Genomic DNA, 23,946 nt, shown 5'->3' on the forward strand with positions numbered 1-23,946 from the left:
AGGTGTGTTACATCGGGTTCCGATCTGGCGAGTTGTGGGGCCAGCATATCAATTGGAACTCGACGCTGTGTTCTTCGAACCACTCCATCACCCTCCTGTCCTAGTGATATGGAGCATCATCTTGTTGAAAACTGGCCGGCCAGAGTGGCCGAGCGGTTCTAGGCGCTAGTCTGGAACCGTGCGACCGCTACGGTCGCAGGTTCGAATCCTGCCTTGGGTATGGATGTGTGTGATGTCCTTAGGTTAGTTAGGTTTAAGTAGTTCTGTTGTAAGTGACTGATGACCTTAGATGTTAAGTCCCATAGTGCTCAGAGCCATTTTTTGTAGAAAAATGTCACTGTCATCGGGAAACATGGTCGTCATGAAAGGGTACACATGGTCTGCAACCAGTGTACGATACTCCTTGGTCGTCATGGTGCTTTGCACACGCTCCACTCGACCCATGGATGCCCACATGAATGTTCCCCAGAGCATCATAGAGCCGCCGCCAACTTGTATCCACCCTGCAGTACAGGTGCCAAAGCGCTGTTCCCCTGTCAGACGATGGATGCCCTCTCTCACATAAGCGTGATGAAGACGGTATCAGGATCCATTAGACTATGCAAGGCTCTGCCACTGCGCCAGCGTCCAATGCCGATGGTCACTTGTCCATTTGAGTCGTAGTTGCCGATGTCGCAGTTTTAACATTGGCACATGCATGGATCGTCGGCTGCGGGGGCCCATTGTGTAGTGTGCATACTGTAAGACCTTCGGTACACACACCATCAGATTATTTGACTTGTCGCTCTAACGATGTAGGCGAGTGTCAGCAATATGTCTCGTGTTCTTATCGTGGCGTGTTTATCTTCTGCCGTTAGGTCAGATGATGGAAATGCCACTTGCACACTTGGAGTAGCAGATTGATGGTGACCAACTTTAAACAGAACTTGATTAATTTTCACACACATTTATTAAAATAATAACAAGCATAAAAATTACTTGACTTGGTTCTGGATGCTATTTACAATTGACAATCTGAAGTTCCTTTGGTTTTGGTACATTAATCTTATTGTCACATATATCTCTAAAAAATGGTTCAAATGGCTCTGAGCACTATGGGACTCAACTGCTGTGGTCATCAGTCCCCTAGAACTTAGAACTACTTAAACCTAACTAACCTAAGGACATCACACAGATCCATGCCCGAGGCAGGATTCGAACCTGCGACCGTAGCAGTCGCACAGTTCCTGACTGCGCGCCTAGAACCGCGAGATCACCGCGGCCGGCACACATATATCTCTGATACGCAACAAAAGTGTCTATACATTTATCTTGATGGCTATGTACAGGAATATGGCAATTTTCTTAGGCGCAGACTGAAACTTGACTATATACTGCTACAAACAAATGTAGAACTCGTACAGACTGGTACAAACAAATGCAGACTGACTAATTGGAGGTCTGTACTCTCGTTATAATACCTCGCGCGTTCTTGTATCACTGCGCGAGTGTGATCCGCGCGGAGAAAAGGTTCTATGTTGTCAGCGATCTCATTGGCTGCGTTACATATTAATATGTGGAGCGGCGGAAGCAGAATTTGGTCCGTCTCTAAGGCAGCTCCATCTCGTAGTGCGGAGACGGTCGAGCGCTGCACCTGCGCTGTTGTGCTTAGCAGGGCGCGCTCTAGTGGGAAAGTTGTGTCCACGCTGACTACGCGGAACTATGTACACAACACATCGTTATGGGTGTTCGGTGCACTGTGGTGTAGTTACATTTGTACTCTGCCCACCTTAATATCTGGTGTTAATCCCGCTACAATTAGCCGCCTTTCCTGTTTTACCAGTCTGCCCAGCCTACGACATCCGACATCTGGGGCGACGGGTGTCCCTCCAACACCACGTCTGGACGTGGTTTAAATTTGGGTTCACCCCGTGTTGAGGACACTCCTCGATCACCCGACACGTCGCCTTTGGGCTGCCACAATCTGCCCTCGTTCAAACTCAGACAGATCGCGCGCCTTCCCCATTTTGCACAGACAGCACGCTCACTGATATTACGTGAACCGTGCGTGTGTCTGACTAGCAGCCATTCCTCGCCAGGTGACGCTGCTATAGCCAGTACGGGTTTATATCGACAGTAGATCGGTGATCGTAATGTTCTGGCTGATCAGTGTATACAATCTCTGAAGATGCAAAAGAGGGAGACGCACGAACAAGTAAACAAAGACTGTGCAGAGAAAATACTGTAATCTTTCTCATGTCACTATTTGCTGTTGTCTGAGATTACTTTGATAACTGATGGTCCTTCAGAGCACATCAAGGCGGCGGATGGCTTATGGCCCATTGCCCAACACGTGTGCAGCTGTGAAAAAGCGCACAGCGCCACCTGTCTGTACCAATGGCGGGAGAACTGCCCTTAGAAAAAATCATAATTTAGTGGGCTTAACAATTTTGAGTTGGAGGAATGTGTAAAACGTCTTTATCGCCGCATGTAACTCGATTTATGGGCCCACGTGGAGTACATTAGTACGCAATTAATCTTCCACCCAGGCCAAGCGCTCCGAGATGTATTCGGCAACTGTTTAATTCTTTTTCTCATAGGAAACACGAGTTGACAATGCAATTTGGTTCCAGTATAATAATTGTCACTAACCCCTTTTCCTTATTTAATCTAAATATGCGATCGTTTTTGGTTGAGCTTTAGTTGTCTGGTTTCACTGCGTCATTAAAGTGATTGACAGACTCCCTGTATGGAAGGACTCGGAAGTAAAGGAAAGGGTAAAGGAAGGGATAATGTAGAGGTCACATGCCCGTTGCAGAGAGGGCGAAACGTCTGTCTAAAAGAAAGATGCAGCGTCTACTCTACTCGTATCTCTTTCCCCACTGGATGAATCTCACAAACATGGCAGGCCTTATGAAGAACAGTTCTGGAGGAATACACTCGGTTTCCAGATGGGAAAATTTTCAGGAGTAGTGTTATATGGTGGGGAATAATAAAGACAGAAATCGAAGAGTATCTAGATTGGAAGTGGAATGTGCAGTGTTAAGAACGATGAACAGTGGTGGGGGGAGAAGGGGATAAAATGCAAAAGCAATGAGGATGTACAAAACTAAAACTTTGGAACTGAGTCAGTTAGGACTGAGAAGCGAAGAAGAATAAGGGGACCATAAAGTAATGTTTAAAGGAGGAAACAAAAACGCAAATTAGATTAATGTACACTGTATCCCATGTAGATTTTATCACCCCAAACAACTTTTTGTCCGTAAGCAAGTGAAAAAGGTATGAAGCAAACGTTGTTTAGCTACCAGCGGACACTGACCAGCACGTCCGAATTTTTTGTAACCTCGCTCGTTACGAAGCGACACGACTTTTCAAACGGTGGCGTATATTTCTTATCTCGAAATCCACTTCATCTTAATTCTCTTTTCCTTTTTTTTTTTTCCTTTTCGGCAATCATTCTTCCCACGCGCTGTTAGTGAATGAAACAGCTAAAGGAAGCTGGAGGCGTGGGATGGGGAGGGAAGTCGTTGATACTAGATGTAACCCGGGCCACACGCTAATAAATGGCTTCTGGTTACATAAATGTAGATGTAGACATTTGCCATGCGTTTTATCTGGATTATAATATCATAGCGTAGTTATAGGCAGAATAAAAGAAAGAGGAAAAAAAATACTTGGATAGTTCTGAAATACTGTCCTGGAAAATAATGCTTCATTCAGAGAATGACGAATTACGAAGTACTTCTCAATATATGAAAGAAAAATAGTGGAAATGGTCAATATCAGGAAGGCATCTTCAGTGGGACGTAAAGTGTGAAAAAGTTGCCTGCAGAGAGAAATTTCGAAATTAAGATTGCAGTGTAGAGAGGAAGAGGATAAAGAACACTCGAATTCTGGATGACATTAACCCTCTGTTACTCGCGCGAATATTCGTGACATCGTCACTCGCGTGGATGAGAGGCGTCATCCACAAAGCAAGCGGTCTATTTGTACCCTTTGAACGGTCTTTGTGACTGGTTTTATGATTTTTTATTAAATCTAAATATAATAAATTTAATATCTAAATATTAATCCCTCTCGTTGCTTACAGACGTACGATTCTAAATTGAAAGTGTAAGCTGTTTTTACAACAACCAAAGCAAACACTTTTAACCCATACTTTGCTGATTTGCTAAGAATATATTGCCTGAACGGGCAATTTCCTCTAAATGCCAAAAGCTGTTCGTCAACAGTAAGATATTCACAAGGTGAAAAATAGTTTTGGCAATTGTTCGTGAATAGTTCAAGTACCCCTCCGATAGCTTTGGTAGCAGCCAACTTGTCAATCTCTCTGCGAACACCTGTATCACGGATATTATCAAACCTCAGACATCTCAACAGAAAACTTAATCGGTTTTCACTTATGCATAAATAACGTGATTCAAGTCCTTTTCCCTTTGATATATCCCACAATTTCGATACACTCTTCCTATATCATCTCAAAGATCCACATAGATAAAACAAACCAATGAAAGCTTTATCTCATCTGTTTCTTTAGTGTCGCTTTCCCTAGAGAAGTTACCACGAACTTCACTGCTAGATATATTAGTGCATGTTGCGATAATGCTTATTATGTTTTCATCCAAGAACAAATTCAGAATTTCTATTTCTGTCTTTTTTATACGAGCTTGATTTTTGAGTCCGGGCAAATGCGTAATAAAATTACAAGATCTGCTTCTAACACGGGTAGGATATTTATTTTTCCTCCGTTTAGTTATTCCATCTTTCCCTAAAAAATGCATCCTCTTGAGTTACTTCTTCCTGTGACCTATATTCATCATTTTCTGACACTTACTGTTCTGTTCCTGAATCATGACCACTTTCACGAACAGAATCCTCAGTGACTGAGTCAGCGCTATCACTGTGAGCATCTTCATCACTCAGCTCATTGAACCATTCTGACCATACATTAGGATCTCTCCTAAACTATGTCCGAGGTTTTCTGCCTTTGACATTTCTTCCACAATTTAAAAATAAAGAGAATACTAGGTAACACGGAAGGTAACTGCAATCAGTTTCAATACGTCTAAATTTACGCACATGAAAGATCGATTGAATCTAGGATAGCAATAAAGTAATACAGACTTACCTTGTTTCAGATTGTGGCAGCAGAGCTCGCGCGGATGACAAGTGTCCTCCAGACTATAATAATGTTTCCGTACCTGAAAGTCAACAATGATTGGAGCTAACAGCCGGAGAGTTAACAGAAAGGCACTGAAACTGTCGCGAACTCAATCCAGCCCTGTCAGACAAAATTGAGCGGGAAAGTCATGCGGATGACGAGTGTCATCCGTGCGATCAACGGAGGGTTAAAAGCGGAAGTAGTGTGCAGAAGAATAAAGAAGAAGCACATGACAGAGTAAAGTGGAGAGCGTCCAATGGGTACCTGTCGTAAAACAGATACACTGAATTGCCCAATGTGCAATTTAGTGAAGCAAACCCCAACGGTACTTATGTTATCTCAGCGTTAAGCTCTGTTTTATGTGCGATGTCCATGTTGGTATGCTTCTGTCGCAGAGCGGTACCCACCTGCAGCAGCGTAGAACGTGGGCAGCCAATCGGTGATGTGCATCAGCTGGTGGGACACTCTGGGCGTGTTCTGCAACAGCGGGCTCCACACCAGGGCCGGGGATCGCACACCGCCTTCCCACAGCGTCGCTTTCAACTGGAAAGGACCACATGTACTGATGACTACAGCTTTTATCTGGCCCGGTAGTAAATAGCATGAGGGGAAATCGAAGGATCGTGGGATCGAATCCCTCCCTACTCGACCACGAAATTTTCAGTCTGGCTTCAATCTAGGCTTCACCTCTGAACAAGGGCATCAAAACCCAGGAGCTTTTTGCGGGGGGGCACCAGGGAGAGGAAAAATAAATATAGTGTAGTCGAGTGTTTCTTAGGAGAAAATGATTTCAAAGTCGCTATGATGCAGGTTTTTAACAGTGTCGCAACAGTAACACTTTTATGGATCTTTTCCGAAATATTAAAAGATCTCCATACCCCAAGAGCCAGGCCCCCTACAGAGTATCGTGTACGCACAATTGGCTGTCACCATTGTAAAGATTCGGCATGAACTACCGGAACTTCGAACCCCACGTTGAACTATGCATCCTCCTTTGACAGTAAGGCTACAGGGGTGGCTTAGTGACACATGCGTAGGTCACTAAAGTACTTCCTATTGAAAGACACACACCAGATTGTTGAGCCACACTAAATTAATAATATTACCGCACCTTCAGTTCACCTTTACTCTATCTTTTATGACAATACGAACAAAATCATAAGCGAACATGGCCTCATAGAGTACTCACAGTACAGAATTATGCATTTCAGCAGCATGTCAAGGAAAGTCGTTGATAATTCGCTTCCATTTGGACCTTAACCAGAGAGTAATAGTATTGCACATTATACAACCTACAAGGAACGTCCATCGCCCATCAGTGAGCGACGGTCCTTGTTTAGAACAACCCAAAGGCTAAGAAATCAGAATGTGAGAATGTGAAACAAGAAGTGTAACCCTAGTTGTGTGATCAACAATGTGACGGTCCTCTAAGTGAGTAATAACGCTACTGCGGTGAACAAATATATTGCTGAGCGACAGAAACTGAGGGACAGAAATGTCCACAATACGGGCTCAACGTAAGAATGCCGTTTCTTGCTACAGGAGAGAGTTATTGTAGCTTACAATACAGCACTCCAATATCACAGACCACATTAACGAAAATAATTCAAGAAACGTGTGTAGTGATTTATAGAGAAATGAAGGAGGAATATCTGAAGGTAAATAAAAGTGCAGTATCGACAATACGGGCCACAAGAACTACGAGGATAATCCCAAAAGTAAGGTATTCTATCTTTTTATAAGTACATATACTTGTTTATTTCTACAATGGTTTATATCAGTTTACAGCTTGAACATTTACCTACTATTTTACATAATTACTATTTCTGTCGATGCATTTTTGTAGACGCTGTGGCAGTTTTTGTATGCCCATTTTATACCAGCTCGCCGCCATGCTGTTATGAACCTCTTCTTTCACCTTGTCGTCGGAGCTGAATCGCTTTCCGGCCAAATGTTCTTTTAACTTAGGGAACAGGTGATAGCCACTGGGTGCCAAGTCAGGACTATAGGTTGGGTGGGTGATTATGTTCCACTGAAACTGTTGCAGGAGAGCAACGGTTTGCAGAGCGATGTGTGGGCAAGCTTTGCCTTGCTCAACATTCCTCTTCCCCTTTTCTGAATTGCCCTTTTGAGTTTCTTCAGAGTCTCACAGTACCTGTCAGCGATAATTGTGGTCCCAGTAGGCATAAAGTCGACCAACAATACTCCTTTCCGATCCCAAAAAACGGTTGTCATAACTTTACCGGCAACCTGTTTGAATTTCCACGGCTTTGGTGAAGAAGTATACCTCCACTGGCTTGATGGTTGCTTGGTCTCAGGTGTAAAGTGGTATGCCCAGGTTTCGTTACCCGTGACAATTGAGTCCAGAAAGTTGTCCTTTTCGGCTGGAAGGTGGTGAAGAAATGCGCGGGAAGCATCAACTCCTTGTCGCATGTGGTCCTCAGTCAGCATGCTTGTCACCCATCTTCCGCACACCTTCTTGTAGTTCAATGTTTCCGTTAAAATTCTGTGGGCGGTGCTTCGGGAAACCTCAGGAACCAACGTGCAGAGATCATCCAGGGTGATCCGCCGATCTTCACGCATGCTTTTCTGAACCTTCAACACCGACTCCTCAGAAATTGACGTTCTCCCGCTCTGTTTTCGTCGTGAATTTCGGTCTGACCAGCTGCCAATCTCTCTACACCACTTACGAACATTTTTGACATCCATGCACGTCTCACCATACACTTCCATCAATTAGCGATGGATTTGAATCGGAGCAGGGAACCTCTGCGTTCAAAAACTGATAACTGCGTGGAATTCGCACTTGGTGTTTACATCCAACGGGCGCTCCATTCTCAACGGCTGCCAAGCCAAGACTGAGCGCCTCAGTGCGGCGTGCGCATGTTTACACAGAGCGCGTGAAGCTCTCTTCATAACAGTGTGACCTACTGGCACACAAACCTATAAAAAAAAAAATAGGAGACCTTACTTTTGGGATTACTCTCGTATTTCAATTTCAAATAATTTAATTAATATAATTATTGTTCCAACATCTACAACTTAATGCAAAGTACGAAAGAGAGTTCAAAAATAGACAAAGTATAATGGAGAGCTAAGAACTTTTTTTAAAGAATATTTCCTTCTCCTCTATTCCTGCTAGCTGAAAAGCTCCATGAATGTTTTCAGCTGAAGAGGTGAATGGCTGTAGCTGTGATTGTGGATTTGAAGTCGTCTGCAGAATAAAGCAACATCAGATCAGCACAAGATTGCTAGCGTGCGTTGTGCCTCTTGCTCACCCCCCACCCGAGTCAACGCTAGATTGTCAAAAAGAGTCGAAGGAACACACTAAATAAACTTTGCAATCCTGTTTACAAATACACTTCACACGTCAAATAACTGTAGCGATGCCAGCACTCCAAGTAGTTACAATTCACATTGCATAGAACAGCAGACGAACTACTTTTGTTATGAAATCTACGACGAAGCCCTAGATCTGATCTTTTTTTTTAACGAAAGGCGAGATTTGACATAGTTCTTTATTACACTATCAAATTTCTTTGACAAAAGTATTTGACGTATCAGCTTTGACACAGAAATATGATAGTGTAATACCATCGTTAGGAATCGACCCCCCCGCCCCGCTTTCCGATGAGGCAGTAGGCAGCGCCATCTGCAAAACACTCCACCTGCATGATAGGAACCGCACCTTAACAATGGGGCTAAGTACTGGACTGTCCACAAGCCATCACCGTCTATTGAGGATGTAACTCTAAAAAACCAACTAATGGTTTACATTCATGTGATTCTGACGTAATGATTTTTATTGTATTAGGCCAGTTTGTTTACCTGAACGTACATTTAATGATATATCTTAAAGTAAACTGGGGATTACAAGGCAATAGTGCTTTTAATAATTGTCACAGAACATAATAACTATTATGTTTCAAGATAGCTCTCTTATTTCGGGTTAATATTGAGTGATAACGTTGAAATCTGATGATTAATCTTCTAATTAACAAACACTTGATGATATTTTTTGATCTGAAGAATGTTAGCAATGTGTAACTCATATGGTCACGACACTACTGATCATTTTTTTATACACTGCGACAGCAGCACGCCAAGTAGTCGGAAAGAAAGCTACACTCCAGAATACAACAGGGGTGGCAAGGTTTTGGCTCGCTAGCCATGCCCGGGCCCGAGTGCCAAAGCGCTCAGCCTCGCTTCACATTTCCCCCACCACCACGCCTCGCTGTCTGAGCGACAGGAGGGAGAAGAGAGGAAAACAGCCGTACTGCATATGACTTTGTTTTATATTTCACATTTCACAACAACACTGCTCGCAAACAAAACAAATTTTCACTATTAATTAAATATTTTTGGTACTGTGAAGACAAATATAATTTTTATCTGGTACAAAGTATCGGCATATGGACAGACACAGATAATGTCATAGAGTTTTGCTTTCAAGTTACCATATAATCGTGAAGTATTTAGTTTAGTAGTAAAATATTCTCTTTCACACATATGTAGATCGAAATTTTGTAGGACTTTTGCAATATCTTTATGGAGACTTGGAAAATCTACGTGGGAGAAGCAATGGAGACATCCTCGACAGTTTTGACGCAAAAATATTTCTAATTAAAACTAGAATTACCTTGCAGGTCAGTCAGTTAAATCTGCACATGCTCAGAGTAGCTTCCAACATGAAAGTGCAAAACGGTCTCGACAACAGCTCAAAAACAGACGTAAGATTGACAGTGTCGTCAAAATCTTTATAAAACTGTCGTTCTAATTGTTGTGGGGCCACAATGAATTCTTCAAACATCGCGATTTCTTTATCGCCATCGAGCTTAAGGAACTGGATTGTCTTTGTCGGAATGTGTCCGTTCTACAACGCGATTTTGCTATTTAAATGCATCACCATCAAATCATAAAGAAGTTACTTTGCAATGTCTTACTGTGGGCAGCATGTAGTCACGTCCACTTAAATTACGAAGTTTGCAGTACATTCCGGGTGTTTCAATTTTCATTCCTAGACTCTTCTTCCCTTCTTATATTCAAGAATAGTGGGATTTAAATCTAAAAATCGTTCGAGGCATATCCCTTGAGTTAAACGTACTCTGCAGTAATATCTGAAGTCTGCGTACTCTTTGTTGATTTACATTGAAAATTGTAGCAATTGAAAATGGAACAGTGGGGAAGACTCCAGGAATGTTACTATCCGTACCACCAATGTCTTCAAGTGCTTCATGCCTGCAAATTTAACACAAAGTGTTTCTTGATAAACAGAACAATGACTCCCGTCTGTCGAACGTTGTAATTTTTTCCCCATCCTTTTGTCATCTAAGAGCTTAAATTATTTCTGCATGGTACTATAATGACGTTTCGTAGCAAATAAGAAGTACCTATCGCTTATGCGAAATGAGAGTTCTTATCGCTCTCTCTGTGATTCATCTTAAATGATTGCGACGATAGATCGCTAGACTCCCTCATTTTTACAGTCACTGGAACTGTGACTGTCCTTCATACCACGAACAAATAGAGAATGGTAAACAGTGCTGATGCCACCATTCTGTCGGACTCAGAGAGTTGTGCCTACCTCAAAATGCTGCACCCCAGTGCTAAACGAAATGTCGCGCTCTTCCGGATAGTCCCGAGAAGGACCGAGTGAAACCGAGTGACAGGTCGGGACTTGGCGTGCACGTGAGACGTTTGGCACTCTGTGGCCGACCCCGGAATACGATATCGGATAAGCGGAAAGGTATCGTTTATATCTACTCGTGACATAGTATTTACAACAGAGAGCGGTAACTAGAAAAATGGTAGTTCATTTGTATTTATTTAGTTTCCTAAGGATTATTAAGGGTTGTAGAATGGTACATTACAGACACTTAATTTACGATTTTCTTGTAATCTTCCCATTATTACTGAAATATTTCGTTTTCTTTTAAGAGAAAAGAATTGTCAGTAGTGAACAGGTCAGCAGCCACAGAAGGAATACACTATTGGCCATTAAAATTGCTACACCAACAAGAAATGCAAATGATAAAAGGGGATTCATTGGACAAATATATTATACTAGCACTGACATATGATTACATTTTCACGCAATTTGGATACATAGATCCTGAGAAATCAGTACCTAGAACAACCTCCTCTGACCATAATAAAGGCCTTGATATGTCTGGGCATTGAGTCAAACAGAGCTTGGACAGCGTGTACAGGTACAGCTGCCCATGCAGCTTCAACTCGATACCACAGTTCATCAAGAGTAGTCACTGGTATATTGTGACGAGCCAGTTGCTCGGCGACCATTGACCAGACCTTTTCAATTGGTGAGAGATCTTGAGAATGTGCTGGCCAATGCAGCAGTCGAACATTTTATGTATCCAGAAAGGCCCGGACAGGACCTTAAACATTCGGTCGTGCATTATCCTGCTGAAATGTAGGGTTTCGCAGGGATCGAATGGAGGGTATAGCTACGGGTCGTAACACATCTGTATGTAACGACCACTGTTCAAAGTGCCGTCAATGCGAGGTGACCGAGTCGTGTAACCTATGGCACCCCATTCCATCACGCTGGGTGATACGCCAGTGTGGCGATGACGATTACACGCTTCCAATGTGCGTTCACCGCGATGTCGCCAAACAGGGATGCGACCATCATGATGCTGTAAACAGAACCTGGATTCATCCGAAAAAATGACGTTTAGCCAATCTTGCACCCAGGTTCGTCGTTGAGTACACCATCGCAGGCGCTCCTGTCTGTGATGCAGCGTCAAGGGTAACCACAGCCATGGTCTCCGCGCTGATACTCCACGATGCTGCAGACGTCGTCGAACTGTTCGTGCAGGTGGTTGTGTCTTGCAAACGTCCCCATCTGTTGACTCAGGGATCGAGACGTGGCTTCACGATCCGTTACAGCCATGAGGATAAGATGCCTGTCATCTCGAGGCCGTTGGGATGCAGCACGACGTTCCGTATTACCCTCCTGAACCCACCAACTCCATATTCTGCTCACAGTCATTGGATCTCGACCAACGCGAGCGTCAATGTCGCGATACGATAAACAGCAATTGTGATAGGCTACAATCTGACTATCAAAGTCGGAAACGTGATGGTACACATTTCTCCTCCTTACATTAGGCATCACAACAACGTTGTCCGCGGCTCGTGGTCTTGCGGTAGCGTTCTCGCTTCCCGCGCACGGGGTCCCGGGTTCGATTCCCGGCGGGGTCATGGATTTTCTCTGCCTCTAGATGACTGGGTGATGTGTGTCTTTAATCATCATTTCATACTCATTTACTCGCAAGTCGCCGTAGTGGCGTTAAAGAACTTGTGGAACGGCGGCTGAACCACCCCGCGAGGGGACTCCCGGCCACCAATGCCATACGCTCATCATCATTATTACAGCAACGTTTCACCAGGTAACGCCGGTCAAGTGCTGTTTGTGTATGAGAAATCGGTTGGAAACTTTCCCCATGTCAGCACTTTGTAGGTGTCGCCACCGGCGCCAACCTTGTGCGAATGCTCTGAAAAATAATCAATTGCATATCAGAGCATCTTCTTACTGTCGGTTAAATTTCGTGTCTGTAGCACGTCATCTTCCTGGTGTAGCAATTTTAATGGCCAGTAGTGTATTTTAGGAAATTCGTTTAAAAATTTTATTTCAAACGCCGCAGTCAAATCTTTGCCAGTTTTCTCCCAGAACAACTTTGGCTGTGCCTAGGTTGCGCAAGTTGCCTGCCTTTCAAAACCAAGGCAGTTCTGTCACGGTGAAGGCTGCTAGGCTGCTGCATGAGACACCTTCGGCCCCCTGCTGAAACTGCCAGCCAATTCATGCCATCGGTTTCAGCCAGTAGCGTTCGTGGGAGGAAAGTCATGTGGATGGACGCTGGAGGATTCTGAAGAGCAGAACACAGTTGCTTCTCTCTCTCTTGTGATCCGGGCCTCGTCTAGAACGGACGACTCTCTCGGGAGACAGAGCCTCTGGCTCTGGGCCCCGTGAGCAGCCACCAGCAGAATGCAACGTCAACCGGCTTCTCTCCCGATTCCCGCTTTGCTTTCTTTCTGTGACTTTCTAGACTGATCTACACCTGGTAACTTCTTACCGGAGGCGGCCCCTTGTGTTCTTCCCACTGAAATACATTATCTTTATTTCACCTCTTTCCCTGCTCAACATCAGCCATGGATGCCCACTTGAGGGGTCATGCCCGCCGACCTCCTGCACATCGTTGTCATACGCGGCTCGCAAGAACGTCGGCCTCTCCTGCTCTTGTACTTTAAACTGCTGAAAACTAGACCTTTTGCAGAAAGACGTCCTGTAACTATTCAACAACATAAAGTTCCTTCACCACACTTCGAGCCATATTATTGAATTTGGAGGGTCGGAAACGTGTATGGACTATAATATCTACTTTAATGAAGGCATCAGATAAACCACCAAAATGTAGATGAAGTAAAACCACACAGCCATGATAATGGAACGTCAAAACAATACAACTGCTTCCCAACACAGAACAAATTAATTCCATAATAGTAGGTATTAAAATCCATGGAGAAGAAATAAAAACTTTGAGGTTCGCCGATGACATTATAATTCTATCAGAGACAGCAAAGGACACGGAAGAGCTGTTGAATGGAATGGACAGTGTCTTGAAAGGAGGATATAAGATGAATATCAACAAAAGCAAAACGAGGGTAATGGAATGTAGTCGTATTAAGTCGGGTGATGCTGTGTGAATTAGATTAGGAAATGAGACACTTAAAGTAGTAATGGAGTTTTGCTATTTGGGGAGCAAAATAACTCATAATGGTCGAAGAAGAGAGGATATAAAATGTACATGTTCTGAGGCATCAAGGGATCACAAATTTAGCATTGGAGGGCAGCGTGGAGGGTAAAAATCGTAGAGGGAGACCAAGAGATGAATACACTAAGCAGATTCAGAAGGATGTGGGTTGTAGTAAGTACTGGGAGATGACGAAGCTTGCACAGGGTAGGGTAGCATGGAGAGCTACATCAAACCAGTCTCAGGACTGAAGACCACAACAACAACAATTGTTGTCACACCTGAGAAAGAACCGGCAAAAATCACCCCACCCATTTACTTTTGAAGAGACAGTAATCACATTTACAAAAATGTTCGTGTGTTAGAAAGTCTAGAGTAGTGTAGGAATATGCGAATCGTTAGAGTCCATTCAAAATTGTTACGTGTCGAGGAAAGAGCCTGCGATAGTAAAAGTGGTAAACAACATTCTTCTGATAAATGAAGTATGTGTTTATGTTTTGTTACTTTCAGCGAAGTAAGCTGCATTTATACACATATTCGAAAGTATTTCTTCATGAATAAGTTGTAGCTTATGTTACGGACTCAGTGAGATTCTGCTCTTTTTATATTTATTTCGCGAATATTCATATCTCTTGACAGTTTACTAATGCTTGGGACGGGAAAATAAAATAACTGTTTCTTCAATAGACAGAAAAATAATTAAAAACGAACATTAAGCTTGTAGTAGGATCCTAAACGACTGGAAACCCGTGGCCTGGTCAGATCAGTCCAGATTTGTGTTAATAAGAGCTGATTGAAGCGTTATAGTACGTTGCAGACAACACGAACCTACCGACCCCCATCTGTCAGCAAGGCACTGTGCAAGCTGGCGGTGGCTCTATAATGGTATTGGCTGTGTTTAAATGGAATGGACTGTGTTTTTTGGTTCAACAGAATCGATCATTCACTGGAAATGATTATATTCCGTTACTTGGAAGCCATTTACAGCCGTTCCTGGATTTAATGTTCTCAAACGACGATGGGATTTATATGGATGATAATGCGGCCTATTAGAACATTCTGGACAGTTCAAGTGAATTATATCGCCACCCAGATCCCACGACATGAAAACCATCAATCGTCTATGGGACATAATAGAGAGGCCAGGTCGTGTACAAAATTCTGCAACACTTTCACGATTATGGGTGGCTATAGAGGCAGCACGCCTCAGTACTTCTTCAGGGGACTTCCAATGAGTAGTTGAGTCGACTAGGTGCACTACGCTGGGCAACAGGAGGTCCGACACGACACAGGAAACGCACGTCTTCTGTCATTTCATTGTAAGCAGCCAGTTTCTGGAGATGTTTAGTACCACCCATCATTTTTTTCTATTCTGATGAACCTTTTCACTGATATTTGGCACGAAATCGTCGCTGAACTACCACACTTGACTCACGTTTAGCGAATGCAAGCTTACAAAACCTACGCATTTCTCCACTAGACGCCAAGTTCTCTTCTGCCTGCCCACTAGTGGTACATTCTGTATCCAAACCATGGTGCATATCATGAAAAGGGAGGGTTTCTCCACCACATTACTTTTTCTGCGTTTTCTCACTTGGTCTACGCGATCCCCCTGGATCGAATACGTGTACCCTATTTGTACACTACTGGCCATTAAAATTGCTACACCAAGAAGAAATGCAGATGATAAACGGGTATTCATTGGTAAAATACATTATACCAGAACTGACATTTGATTACTTTTTCACTCAATTTGGGTGCATAGATCCTGAGAAATCAGTACCCAGAACAACAAACTCTGGCCGTAATAACGGCTTTGATACACCTGGGCATTGAGTCAAACAGAGCTTGGATGGCGTGTACAGGTACGTCAGCCCATGCAGCTTCAACACGATACCACAGCTCATCAAGAGCAGTGACTGGCGTATTGTGACGAGCCACTTGCTCGTCCACTATTGACCTCACGTTTTCAATTGGTGAGAGATCTGGAGAATTTGCTGGCCAGGGCAGCAGTCGAACATTTTCTGTATCTAGAAAGGCCCGTAGATGACCTGCAACATGCCGTCGTGCATTATCCTGCTGAAATGTAGGGTTTCGCAGGGATCAAATGAATGGTAGAGCCACGGGTCGAAACACATATGAAATGTAACGTCCACTGTTCAAAGTGCCGTCAGTGCGAACAAGAGGTGACCGAGACGTGTGTAACCAGTAGCATCCCATACCATCACTCTAGGTGATACGCCAGTATGGCGATGACGAATACACGCTTCCAATGTGCGTTCACCGTGCTGTCGCCAAACACGGATGAGACCATCATGATGCTGTAAACAGAACCTCGATTCATCCGAAAAAATGAAGTTCTGCCATTCGTGCACCCAGGTTCGTCATTGAGTACACCATCGCAGGCGCTCCTGTCTGTCATGCAGCATCAAGGGTAACCGCAACCATGGTCTCCGAGCTGATAGTCCATGATGCTGCAAACGTCGTCGAACTGTTCGTGCAGATGGTTGTTGTCTTGCAAACGTCCCCAACGGCTGATTCAGGGATCTAGACGTGGCTGCACGATCCGTTACAGCCATGCGGATAAGGTGCCTGTCATCTCGACTGCTACTGATACGAGGCCTTTGGCATCAAGCACGACGTTCCGTATTACCCTCCTGAGCCCACCAATTCCATATTCTGCCATCAGTCATTGGATCTCGACCAACGCGAGCAGCAATGTCGCGATACAATAAACCCTAATCGCGATAGGCTACAATCCGACTTTTATAAATGCCCGAAAAGTGATGGTGCGCATTTATCCTCCTTACACGAGGCATCACGACAACGTTTCACCAGGCAACCCCGGTTCAAATGGTTCAAATGGCTCTGAGAACTATGGGACTTAACATCTATGGTCATCGGTCCCCTAGAACTCAGAACTACTTAAACCTAACTAACCTAAGGACATCACACACACCCATGCCCGAGGCAGGATTCGAACCTGCGACCGTAGCAGTCGCGCGGCTCCGGACTGAACGCCTAGAACCGCTAGACCACGCAACGCCGGTCAACTGCTGTTTGTGTATGAGAAATCGGTTGGAAAGTTTCGTCATGAAAGCACGTTGTAGGTGTCGCCAACGGCGCCAACCTTGTGTGAATGCTCTGCAAAGCTAATCATTTGCATATCACGGCAACTTATTCCTGTCGGTTTAATTTCGCATCTGTAGCACGTCATCTTCGTGGTGTAGCAATTTTAATGTCCAGTAGTGTATGTTTTTTTTGTATTTGAGTAGGGACGTGCGTACAAGCACGGCGTTTACCTACCTATGTGCCGATTTGTACTTGTTTGTTAATCGATATTAAGCATCGATCGATTAGTTCTGGAACTCGATTGCGAGATCGACCTGACAGGTGGCAGGCGCCATGGGCAATGGATGGGAGACCACCAAGTGACAACACCAAAAAGGAGGGCAAGAGGTTATTTCGTTACGTGAGGAGTATGCAATGTTCGTTGTGTTTGGAATTACGTGACGAATTCTTTATCCACCGGTTCCTGCGAGGAAGCATAGAGAATGTATCAAGAATTATAATCGCACGTTGATCTTTAATGTAAGCTGTGATGTGAAATGCTCTAAAGTGTACACGAATGAGGGCAAGGTTTTGTGATTTTGTTATGAGTGGGTATTACGTAGCGACGTTTGTGTGGCGTGTATACGTGTACAACTCCCGGTCCTCTTAAGATAGAAGATCAGATGCACAATGTGTGTATGTTGTACATCACTGTTATAATAGATGATTGCTATACTGGATATAGGCCTAGGTTTCTCCAGAAAGGTCGTGCTGACCAGAGGTTTACGTATAGTGTGCTTCCACAAATTTGGTTGAGACTCTTGTAGCAAACTGTATCGTCGGCCGAAAAGTAGTTTTTCTGTAGGGTGTCGGGGACAGAAGTGGCCCTACTCGCAATCCGCTGGCGTGTGCTTTATGTCTCCGGTTCAGATGAGCTCCCTTGTGTTGACAAGCAAATACTAGTACCGTCTGAACCGTTCGGACAAGAAAGACAGGAATACACTGGTTCCATATCATAAGTGAAAGAGAAGGGCTACCGACGGATTGGCGAGTGCTGGTCTTCGATGAAACGTGCTCAGCCGGAGGCAGGGCTCTGTAATTCTACAAGTAAACCCGTCCTTGCGATCATAAATTACGTTAACTAACTGATGCACTGACAGTAATTACACTGCTTATGATTGCGTGCTGTTCTTAATGGATAATGAATATATTTCTTTAGTACCACGAAATTACGTTTTTTTGAAGGGTAATCTCTGGTAATTATGTTTGAAAAGCGCTAACAATAAAGGCAGAAGGCTCTCTGAAGTGTTATTTGTCACATATATTTCTACAACGGACCATATGAGGGACCATATGAACTATCTGTGTTAAGTATTTGCTTCGTGAAACTGAGAGGACTGTGTTGGTTCCTTTTCTGTTGATTCGGTTATTATTGAATTTAATATTTTTACTTTTAGTTGAAGCAGTGTTCACAGGAGTCTATGTTAAGCAGAGCCTTAGAACTCCTGTTATTATGGAAAGTAGCATTAAATCCTTAAATCGTCAATTTAAAAAAAAGTGTGGTTATGTCTCTGGCTCTAGGGTGTGATTTTGAAGAGTTTAATAAACATTATTGCCCTGGTTTGAATTGTAGAGTACCTTTAATTGCACGGAATAGCTGGATGTGAGAAACTTCCGAGAAACCGCAGCCGGGCTCGCCGGCTCAACAGATCCCGATGTTAATCCATCCTGGGTAAGCTATTATCCCCGTAGCCCAAAATAGGTGCTTTACCCGGTTCGGCTATACTCCTCTATGCAATGACGTACGTAATTTATTTGTATGTCATGTAGTTTTCACGTGGCCGTCTTCTGGAATCCTGGAGGTACTTATGAATAGCCCTGTAACCTCCACCAGACCTCGTAGACGAGGGCGCTTGCGCCCACCTGTGTGGCAGAGCTCAACTTCGAGGCAGTCGGTTCGGATCCAGGTTGTGGAAGAAATTGACGCCAGCGCTATGATTCATACTCCACACTATATCATGCTATACACACACCCAATATAGTCACCGACATGAAAGAGATGCACTTCAGACGCAGCTCTCACACAGCACGCGGAAATGGACCATGCTGTGTGGAGGTTGAAAACACTACCCAATTAGCTCAACTTATCCTTCCGTGTGTTCCACACAACTTCGCCATTTGACACTTTATTTGCTAACATTTTTATGTTCCACACTGGGACTGTATTTTAGCTAGAAGAGTCTAACAAAAAAAGAGAAATAGTTGTCTGGGTTTATAGCAGTAAGACTGCAAATCATAAGAAAAATGAATCATATGGTTTGTATATGGTGTTATTAGTGTAGGTATCATTTTTAATTTTCCTTATTGTACTGAAGCTCACAGTAGTTAAAAATTGTACGCGATGAAACTGGCACACGTAAAGCATGTCCAGTAAATAAGGGCGCTAGAATATATATTTTTAAAGCTATGTGCACTTGTTCATTTTCACTACTGTGAAACGCATGTCTACAAGCCATCTACTTTTGCTAGCTATCTACAAAATGTGGTAAACATATGAGGACACTTTCTTCTATTATTATCCATAGATACAGCAAGCAGTAAACATCGTTACTTTTCTACTGTAAACGGTACTCACAGTCTTGGCTACGCACAGCGCATTGTGGAAGAACCAGTTTGTGATTTCATAAGTCCGTATAATTCTTATACATTGGAATACTATGTTTCCACTTACCAGTATAGTGAAAGGGTATTATTCCACACCGCTAATGGCAGACATTATCTTCCATTATCATCTGGCAAATGGAAACCTAATTTGACCGTATATTCCACCAAAGAGGTGGACTGATGCAAGGTAGATTCAGTTCTTATAAAACGACTTGCCTGTCCTGCTACTTAAGGCATTGTACCAACAACAGCTTGGGACGTGTTTCATGCATGATGGAGGACGACCCCGTTTTCCCCATAATATTCGAGAACACTTCACACATACAGTTAATGGACAACGGATTTGTTGGGGAGGTCCAGTACGTGGTGCAGAGTGTCTCTACGAACTTAATCCCTTGTTTTTTGGTGTCAGAGACAGATGAAATATCTGGTGTATGCAAGCCCCATTAGTGGTATACAAACGGTACATAGACACGTCATCAGTGCCTGCCAGCGTATCCGTGACCAACGTCGAGGTTTTCGGAGAGTGTGTGATTCCCTAAGAAGTCGGACAGAAGCACGCCTTACTATGAACGGACACCTACAATAGCGATGGCTGAGAAGCGAAAGTCGTACGAAATAGCAAGCTGATTACAATAGCAACTCTGCTGTTTCACACTAGCAGAATAATGTGTTCTCATTTGTGTACTCAGTTGTTTACTGCTTTCGTAACAGCAACGATCTTTCAGTAGAAGAGATGTGTTGCACAGAGGCTAAAATGAACAACTGCTTACAGCTCTTAAGATGTACATTTTGCAGACCATTTTTATTAGTCATTTTTTTCTTGTTTAGTTTTCTCAAATTATGGAATGCTCTTTTACAGCATCCTGTGTAAGAAAATATCAATGCGAATCATTTAATAATGGCCTGAACTGCTCATCTTTCGTCGTTCATCAAAATCTATTTAACATCTATTAGTTCGTTCTTATTACTTGACAAAATACGCTGCAAAATTAAAGATGACATACGCAATCCGGCCACCTGTTGCGGTGCTTGGAATTCACATACAAAATCTCTACTTACGCCTCTGAAGGGGTAGTTGGATCCCCAGTTGGCGGTTTTACCCATTGTGGGCGCTCCGTTGTCCGGTGTGAAGACGATTATGGAGTTCTCCAACATTCCTCGGCTCTGCAGCGCAGCCACCACTCGGCCCACCGATTCATCCAGTTTGGACACCACGCCTATAAAAGGAGAAGGTGCAGAAGTCGCGGGTCGCCGAGATCTGTATCATATTATTGCGAAGCCCTTTGTTCGACGCATAACGATCGACAGTGCCTGTCACCACCCTTGACAAAAAAGACTGTTATCAGGCCTGGTATAATAAATACACCTGTTGATCTGGGAAAGGACTGAACAGACATCTGGTGCTCTAATATCCCTTACTGGCGAAACAAGTGAACATTCTTTGGTTTCCGTATCCACACGCCCTTCCCCACCAAACTGACAATGAAATTTCCACATATCTTCCAGCACACTCCTTTGACCTTCATACATCTCCCGCAATCTTGGGTCCCTACATACTATAGCCTCCAATATTCTTGAGAACACTGGCTGCTGCCACGCCTCTATCGTCCCACCTTTTCTCGTTTTCCACGCACTCCATATTCTTTCAGCAGGGACGAAATATGCAGTCTGGATCAAAACTGCACTTAGACCGTCTTTGAACAGCGTGAGTTCCAAGGAAGCTGACGAAGTGTCCAGCAACCATCGCCGCCACTCTCTTCATCGCAGCCCTGCCGCCGCTCCACCTGCCACAATCCGAGCAACGCCCGAAGAACAGTACTGGTGGTGAATGCCCACTGCATTCCTACTCATTTTCTTTTCTTTTCAATCGCCTTCCTTTCTATGACCGTCGATTCATTTCCAGCCACAACCTACCCTGAACATCCCATTTCAAATGAAGTCCTCAACCCACACTTCCCTCGCCTGGCCAGCGCCACATTCCTAACCCAAAACCTGCATCCCAGCTGTGAGTTCCTTTCTGCAAATACATCCTTCAATCATTTCAGTCTAACGTCTTCCCATATACCTCCCATACGTCAGTCCCGACTCGCACTACCTAGAGCCTGTATCCCGCCGTCCTCATTTTGATTTAGAATATACCAGTGCGACCGCCTGCGCCTGATATTTAAAGAATCTATTTCACTATTGAACTCACTTGTACAAAATCAGACACCTGATAACTTTATATGTGCGTTAACGTGTATAATATTAGTCGTTAAGTTAGTAAAACCTAAACAGAGGTAGCCGTAAAGCATTAATTAATTAATTGCCTGATGCTGAAGTTTTACTACATGAACGGCGACAACAGAGTAAGTGATATTTTTTTTTCCTGTATTGTTTTGTGAAGGATGTCAGACAGAAAAGTTTGGAAATTGTTAGAGATTTTATGTAAACTTCGTTGGAAGTCGCTTAGTGCACTTCTTCGCAAATACTGGATGAATATAATCTGGATAATTTGTGCGCCATGAGGTACTCCCTCTCGGGACATTTACACAATTAAAGGTGCTCCTGACAGCCTTCTTTCATGAGATTATTAATTGATTCATTTAGTTCGGTAATTTTCCGGTGTGCTACTTACTCAACACATAGTCATGCATTGGAGAAAGTTCACGTAGGCAATCAACTTTAATGATTTTATCCCCTCTTTATTTATCATACCAGCATCATATTACCCTTGAGCCACAATCCTAACCATAGATAGCTCTGCGGTGTATGAATGTGCGGATAATCGAAAATGCATGTGCGATCATAGGCAAAAAATAGCGTTGAATTCAGATTTCAAGGCTGGCTTGTGGCATAACCATTCCGGAGACAACAGTTTGCGCCACTCCTCTTGGGTGTATATCTTGCGATTAGTTAGCTGTGGAAGTTTCCACTGTCCCTGTTCCGTATTGAGCCGGCCGCGGTGGCCGTGCGGTTCTAGGCGCTTCAGTCCGGAACCGCGGGACTGCTACGGTCGCAGGTTCGAATCATGCCTCGGGCATGGATGTGTGTGATGTTCTTAGGTTAGTTAGGTTTAAGTACTTCTACGTTCTAGGGGACTGATGACCTAAGATGTTAAGTCACATAGTGCTCTGAGCCATTTGAACCATTTTTGTTCCGCATTGTCGCATCGAGTTAGTTAGCGCCTCGAGATAGGAAGCCAAACGAACAGAATTCCAAGGAAGGCTGCCTTCGCACCTTCCAAGGTAGCAAGCAGCAGCGATCTCAATGAATAGTAAGCACTTATTGACGTCTGCCGGGTCACAAGTGAGGTCCATAGTAAGCAATTGTAGTGAAGTTAAACAATTGCTGAGATGCTGTGCCTACTGATATACGTCATTTTTCTGTACGTGATGTGGTCTCAGTTATGTTCAGAAAACCTGGAGGTTCTTAACTAACAAATCAATGATAGCAGGTGAAAATTTGTGCCAGATCGGGACTCGAACCTGTATACCTCCCCTTAATCACCTTTGCCGTCCTATCATGCTTCCCAGCCGATTCAAATTCTCAGCCTGCTACACCATTACTGATGTAGCATCACCTACCCATTAAGCCTTTATTCACAGTTCCTTGTTCATGTAGGATATTGGACGTGACGTGCATCTTCAGTGAAAGACAGGACCTCTGGCAGTCATCACCACACACACACAAACGCACACACACACATAAAAAAATTGCATCACTCCTGTTTTCAGAACTCCTGTAGATAGACGTTGACTGTGGATATTGTATCACACAGACAGTCCCTTTTTCAACAATGGAAGTGTCCAGGCGTCTCGGAGTGAACCAAAGCGTTGTTCGGACATGGAGAGAGACATAGAGGTAGCAACTGTCGATAACATTCTTCGCTTTGGCCACCCAAGCGTTGCTACTGCAGTGGATGACCGCTGCCTACGGATTATGGCTCGAAGGAACCCTGACAGCAACGCCATCGTGTTGAATAACGCTTTTCGTGCAGCCATAGGACGTCGAGTTACGACTCAAACTGTGTGCAATACGCTGCATTATGCGCAACTTCACGCCTGATGTCCATGGCGAGGTCCATCTTTGCAACCACGAACACAATGCAGCGCGATACAGATGGGCCCAATAACATGCCGAATGGACCGATCACGATTGGCATCACGTTCTCTTCACCGATGAGTGTCGCATATGGCTTGGAGCAGACAATCGTCATAGACATGTTTGGAAGCAACTCTGTCAGGCTGAACGCCTTAGAAACACTGTCCAGCGCGTGCAGCAAGGTAACGGTTCTCTGCTCTTTTGGGGTGGCGTTATGTGGGGCCGACGTAC

At 43.9% G+C, this 23,946-nt stretch overlaps 1 protein-coding gene across 1 annotated transcript in view; it reads right to left on the reverse strand.

The window, feature by feature from the left end:
• LOC126252120 (arylsulfatase I-like) overlaps positions 1–23,946 on the reverse strand; it is a 240,442-nt gene that overhangs the window by 55,699 nt on the left and 160,797 nt on the right. The window contains exons 12-13 of the mRNA XM_049952985.1: positions 20,692–20,849; positions 5,548–5,683 (exon numbers count right to left, since the gene is read on the reverse strand). Of these exons, the coding sequence (XP_049808942.1) occupies positions 5,548–5,683; positions 20,692–20,849 (294 nt within the window). The remainder of the gene's footprint in view (positions 1–5,547; positions 5,684–20,691; positions 20,850–23,946) is intronic.

This window comes from Schistocerca nitens, chromosome 4 (genome assembly GCF_023898315.1).
Source record: "Schistocerca nitens isolate TAMUIC-IGC-003100 chromosome 4, iqSchNite1.1, whole genome shotgun sequence".
NCBI classification, from domain to species: Eukaryota; Metazoa; Arthropoda; class Insecta; order Orthoptera; family Acrididae; genus Schistocerca; species Schistocerca nitens.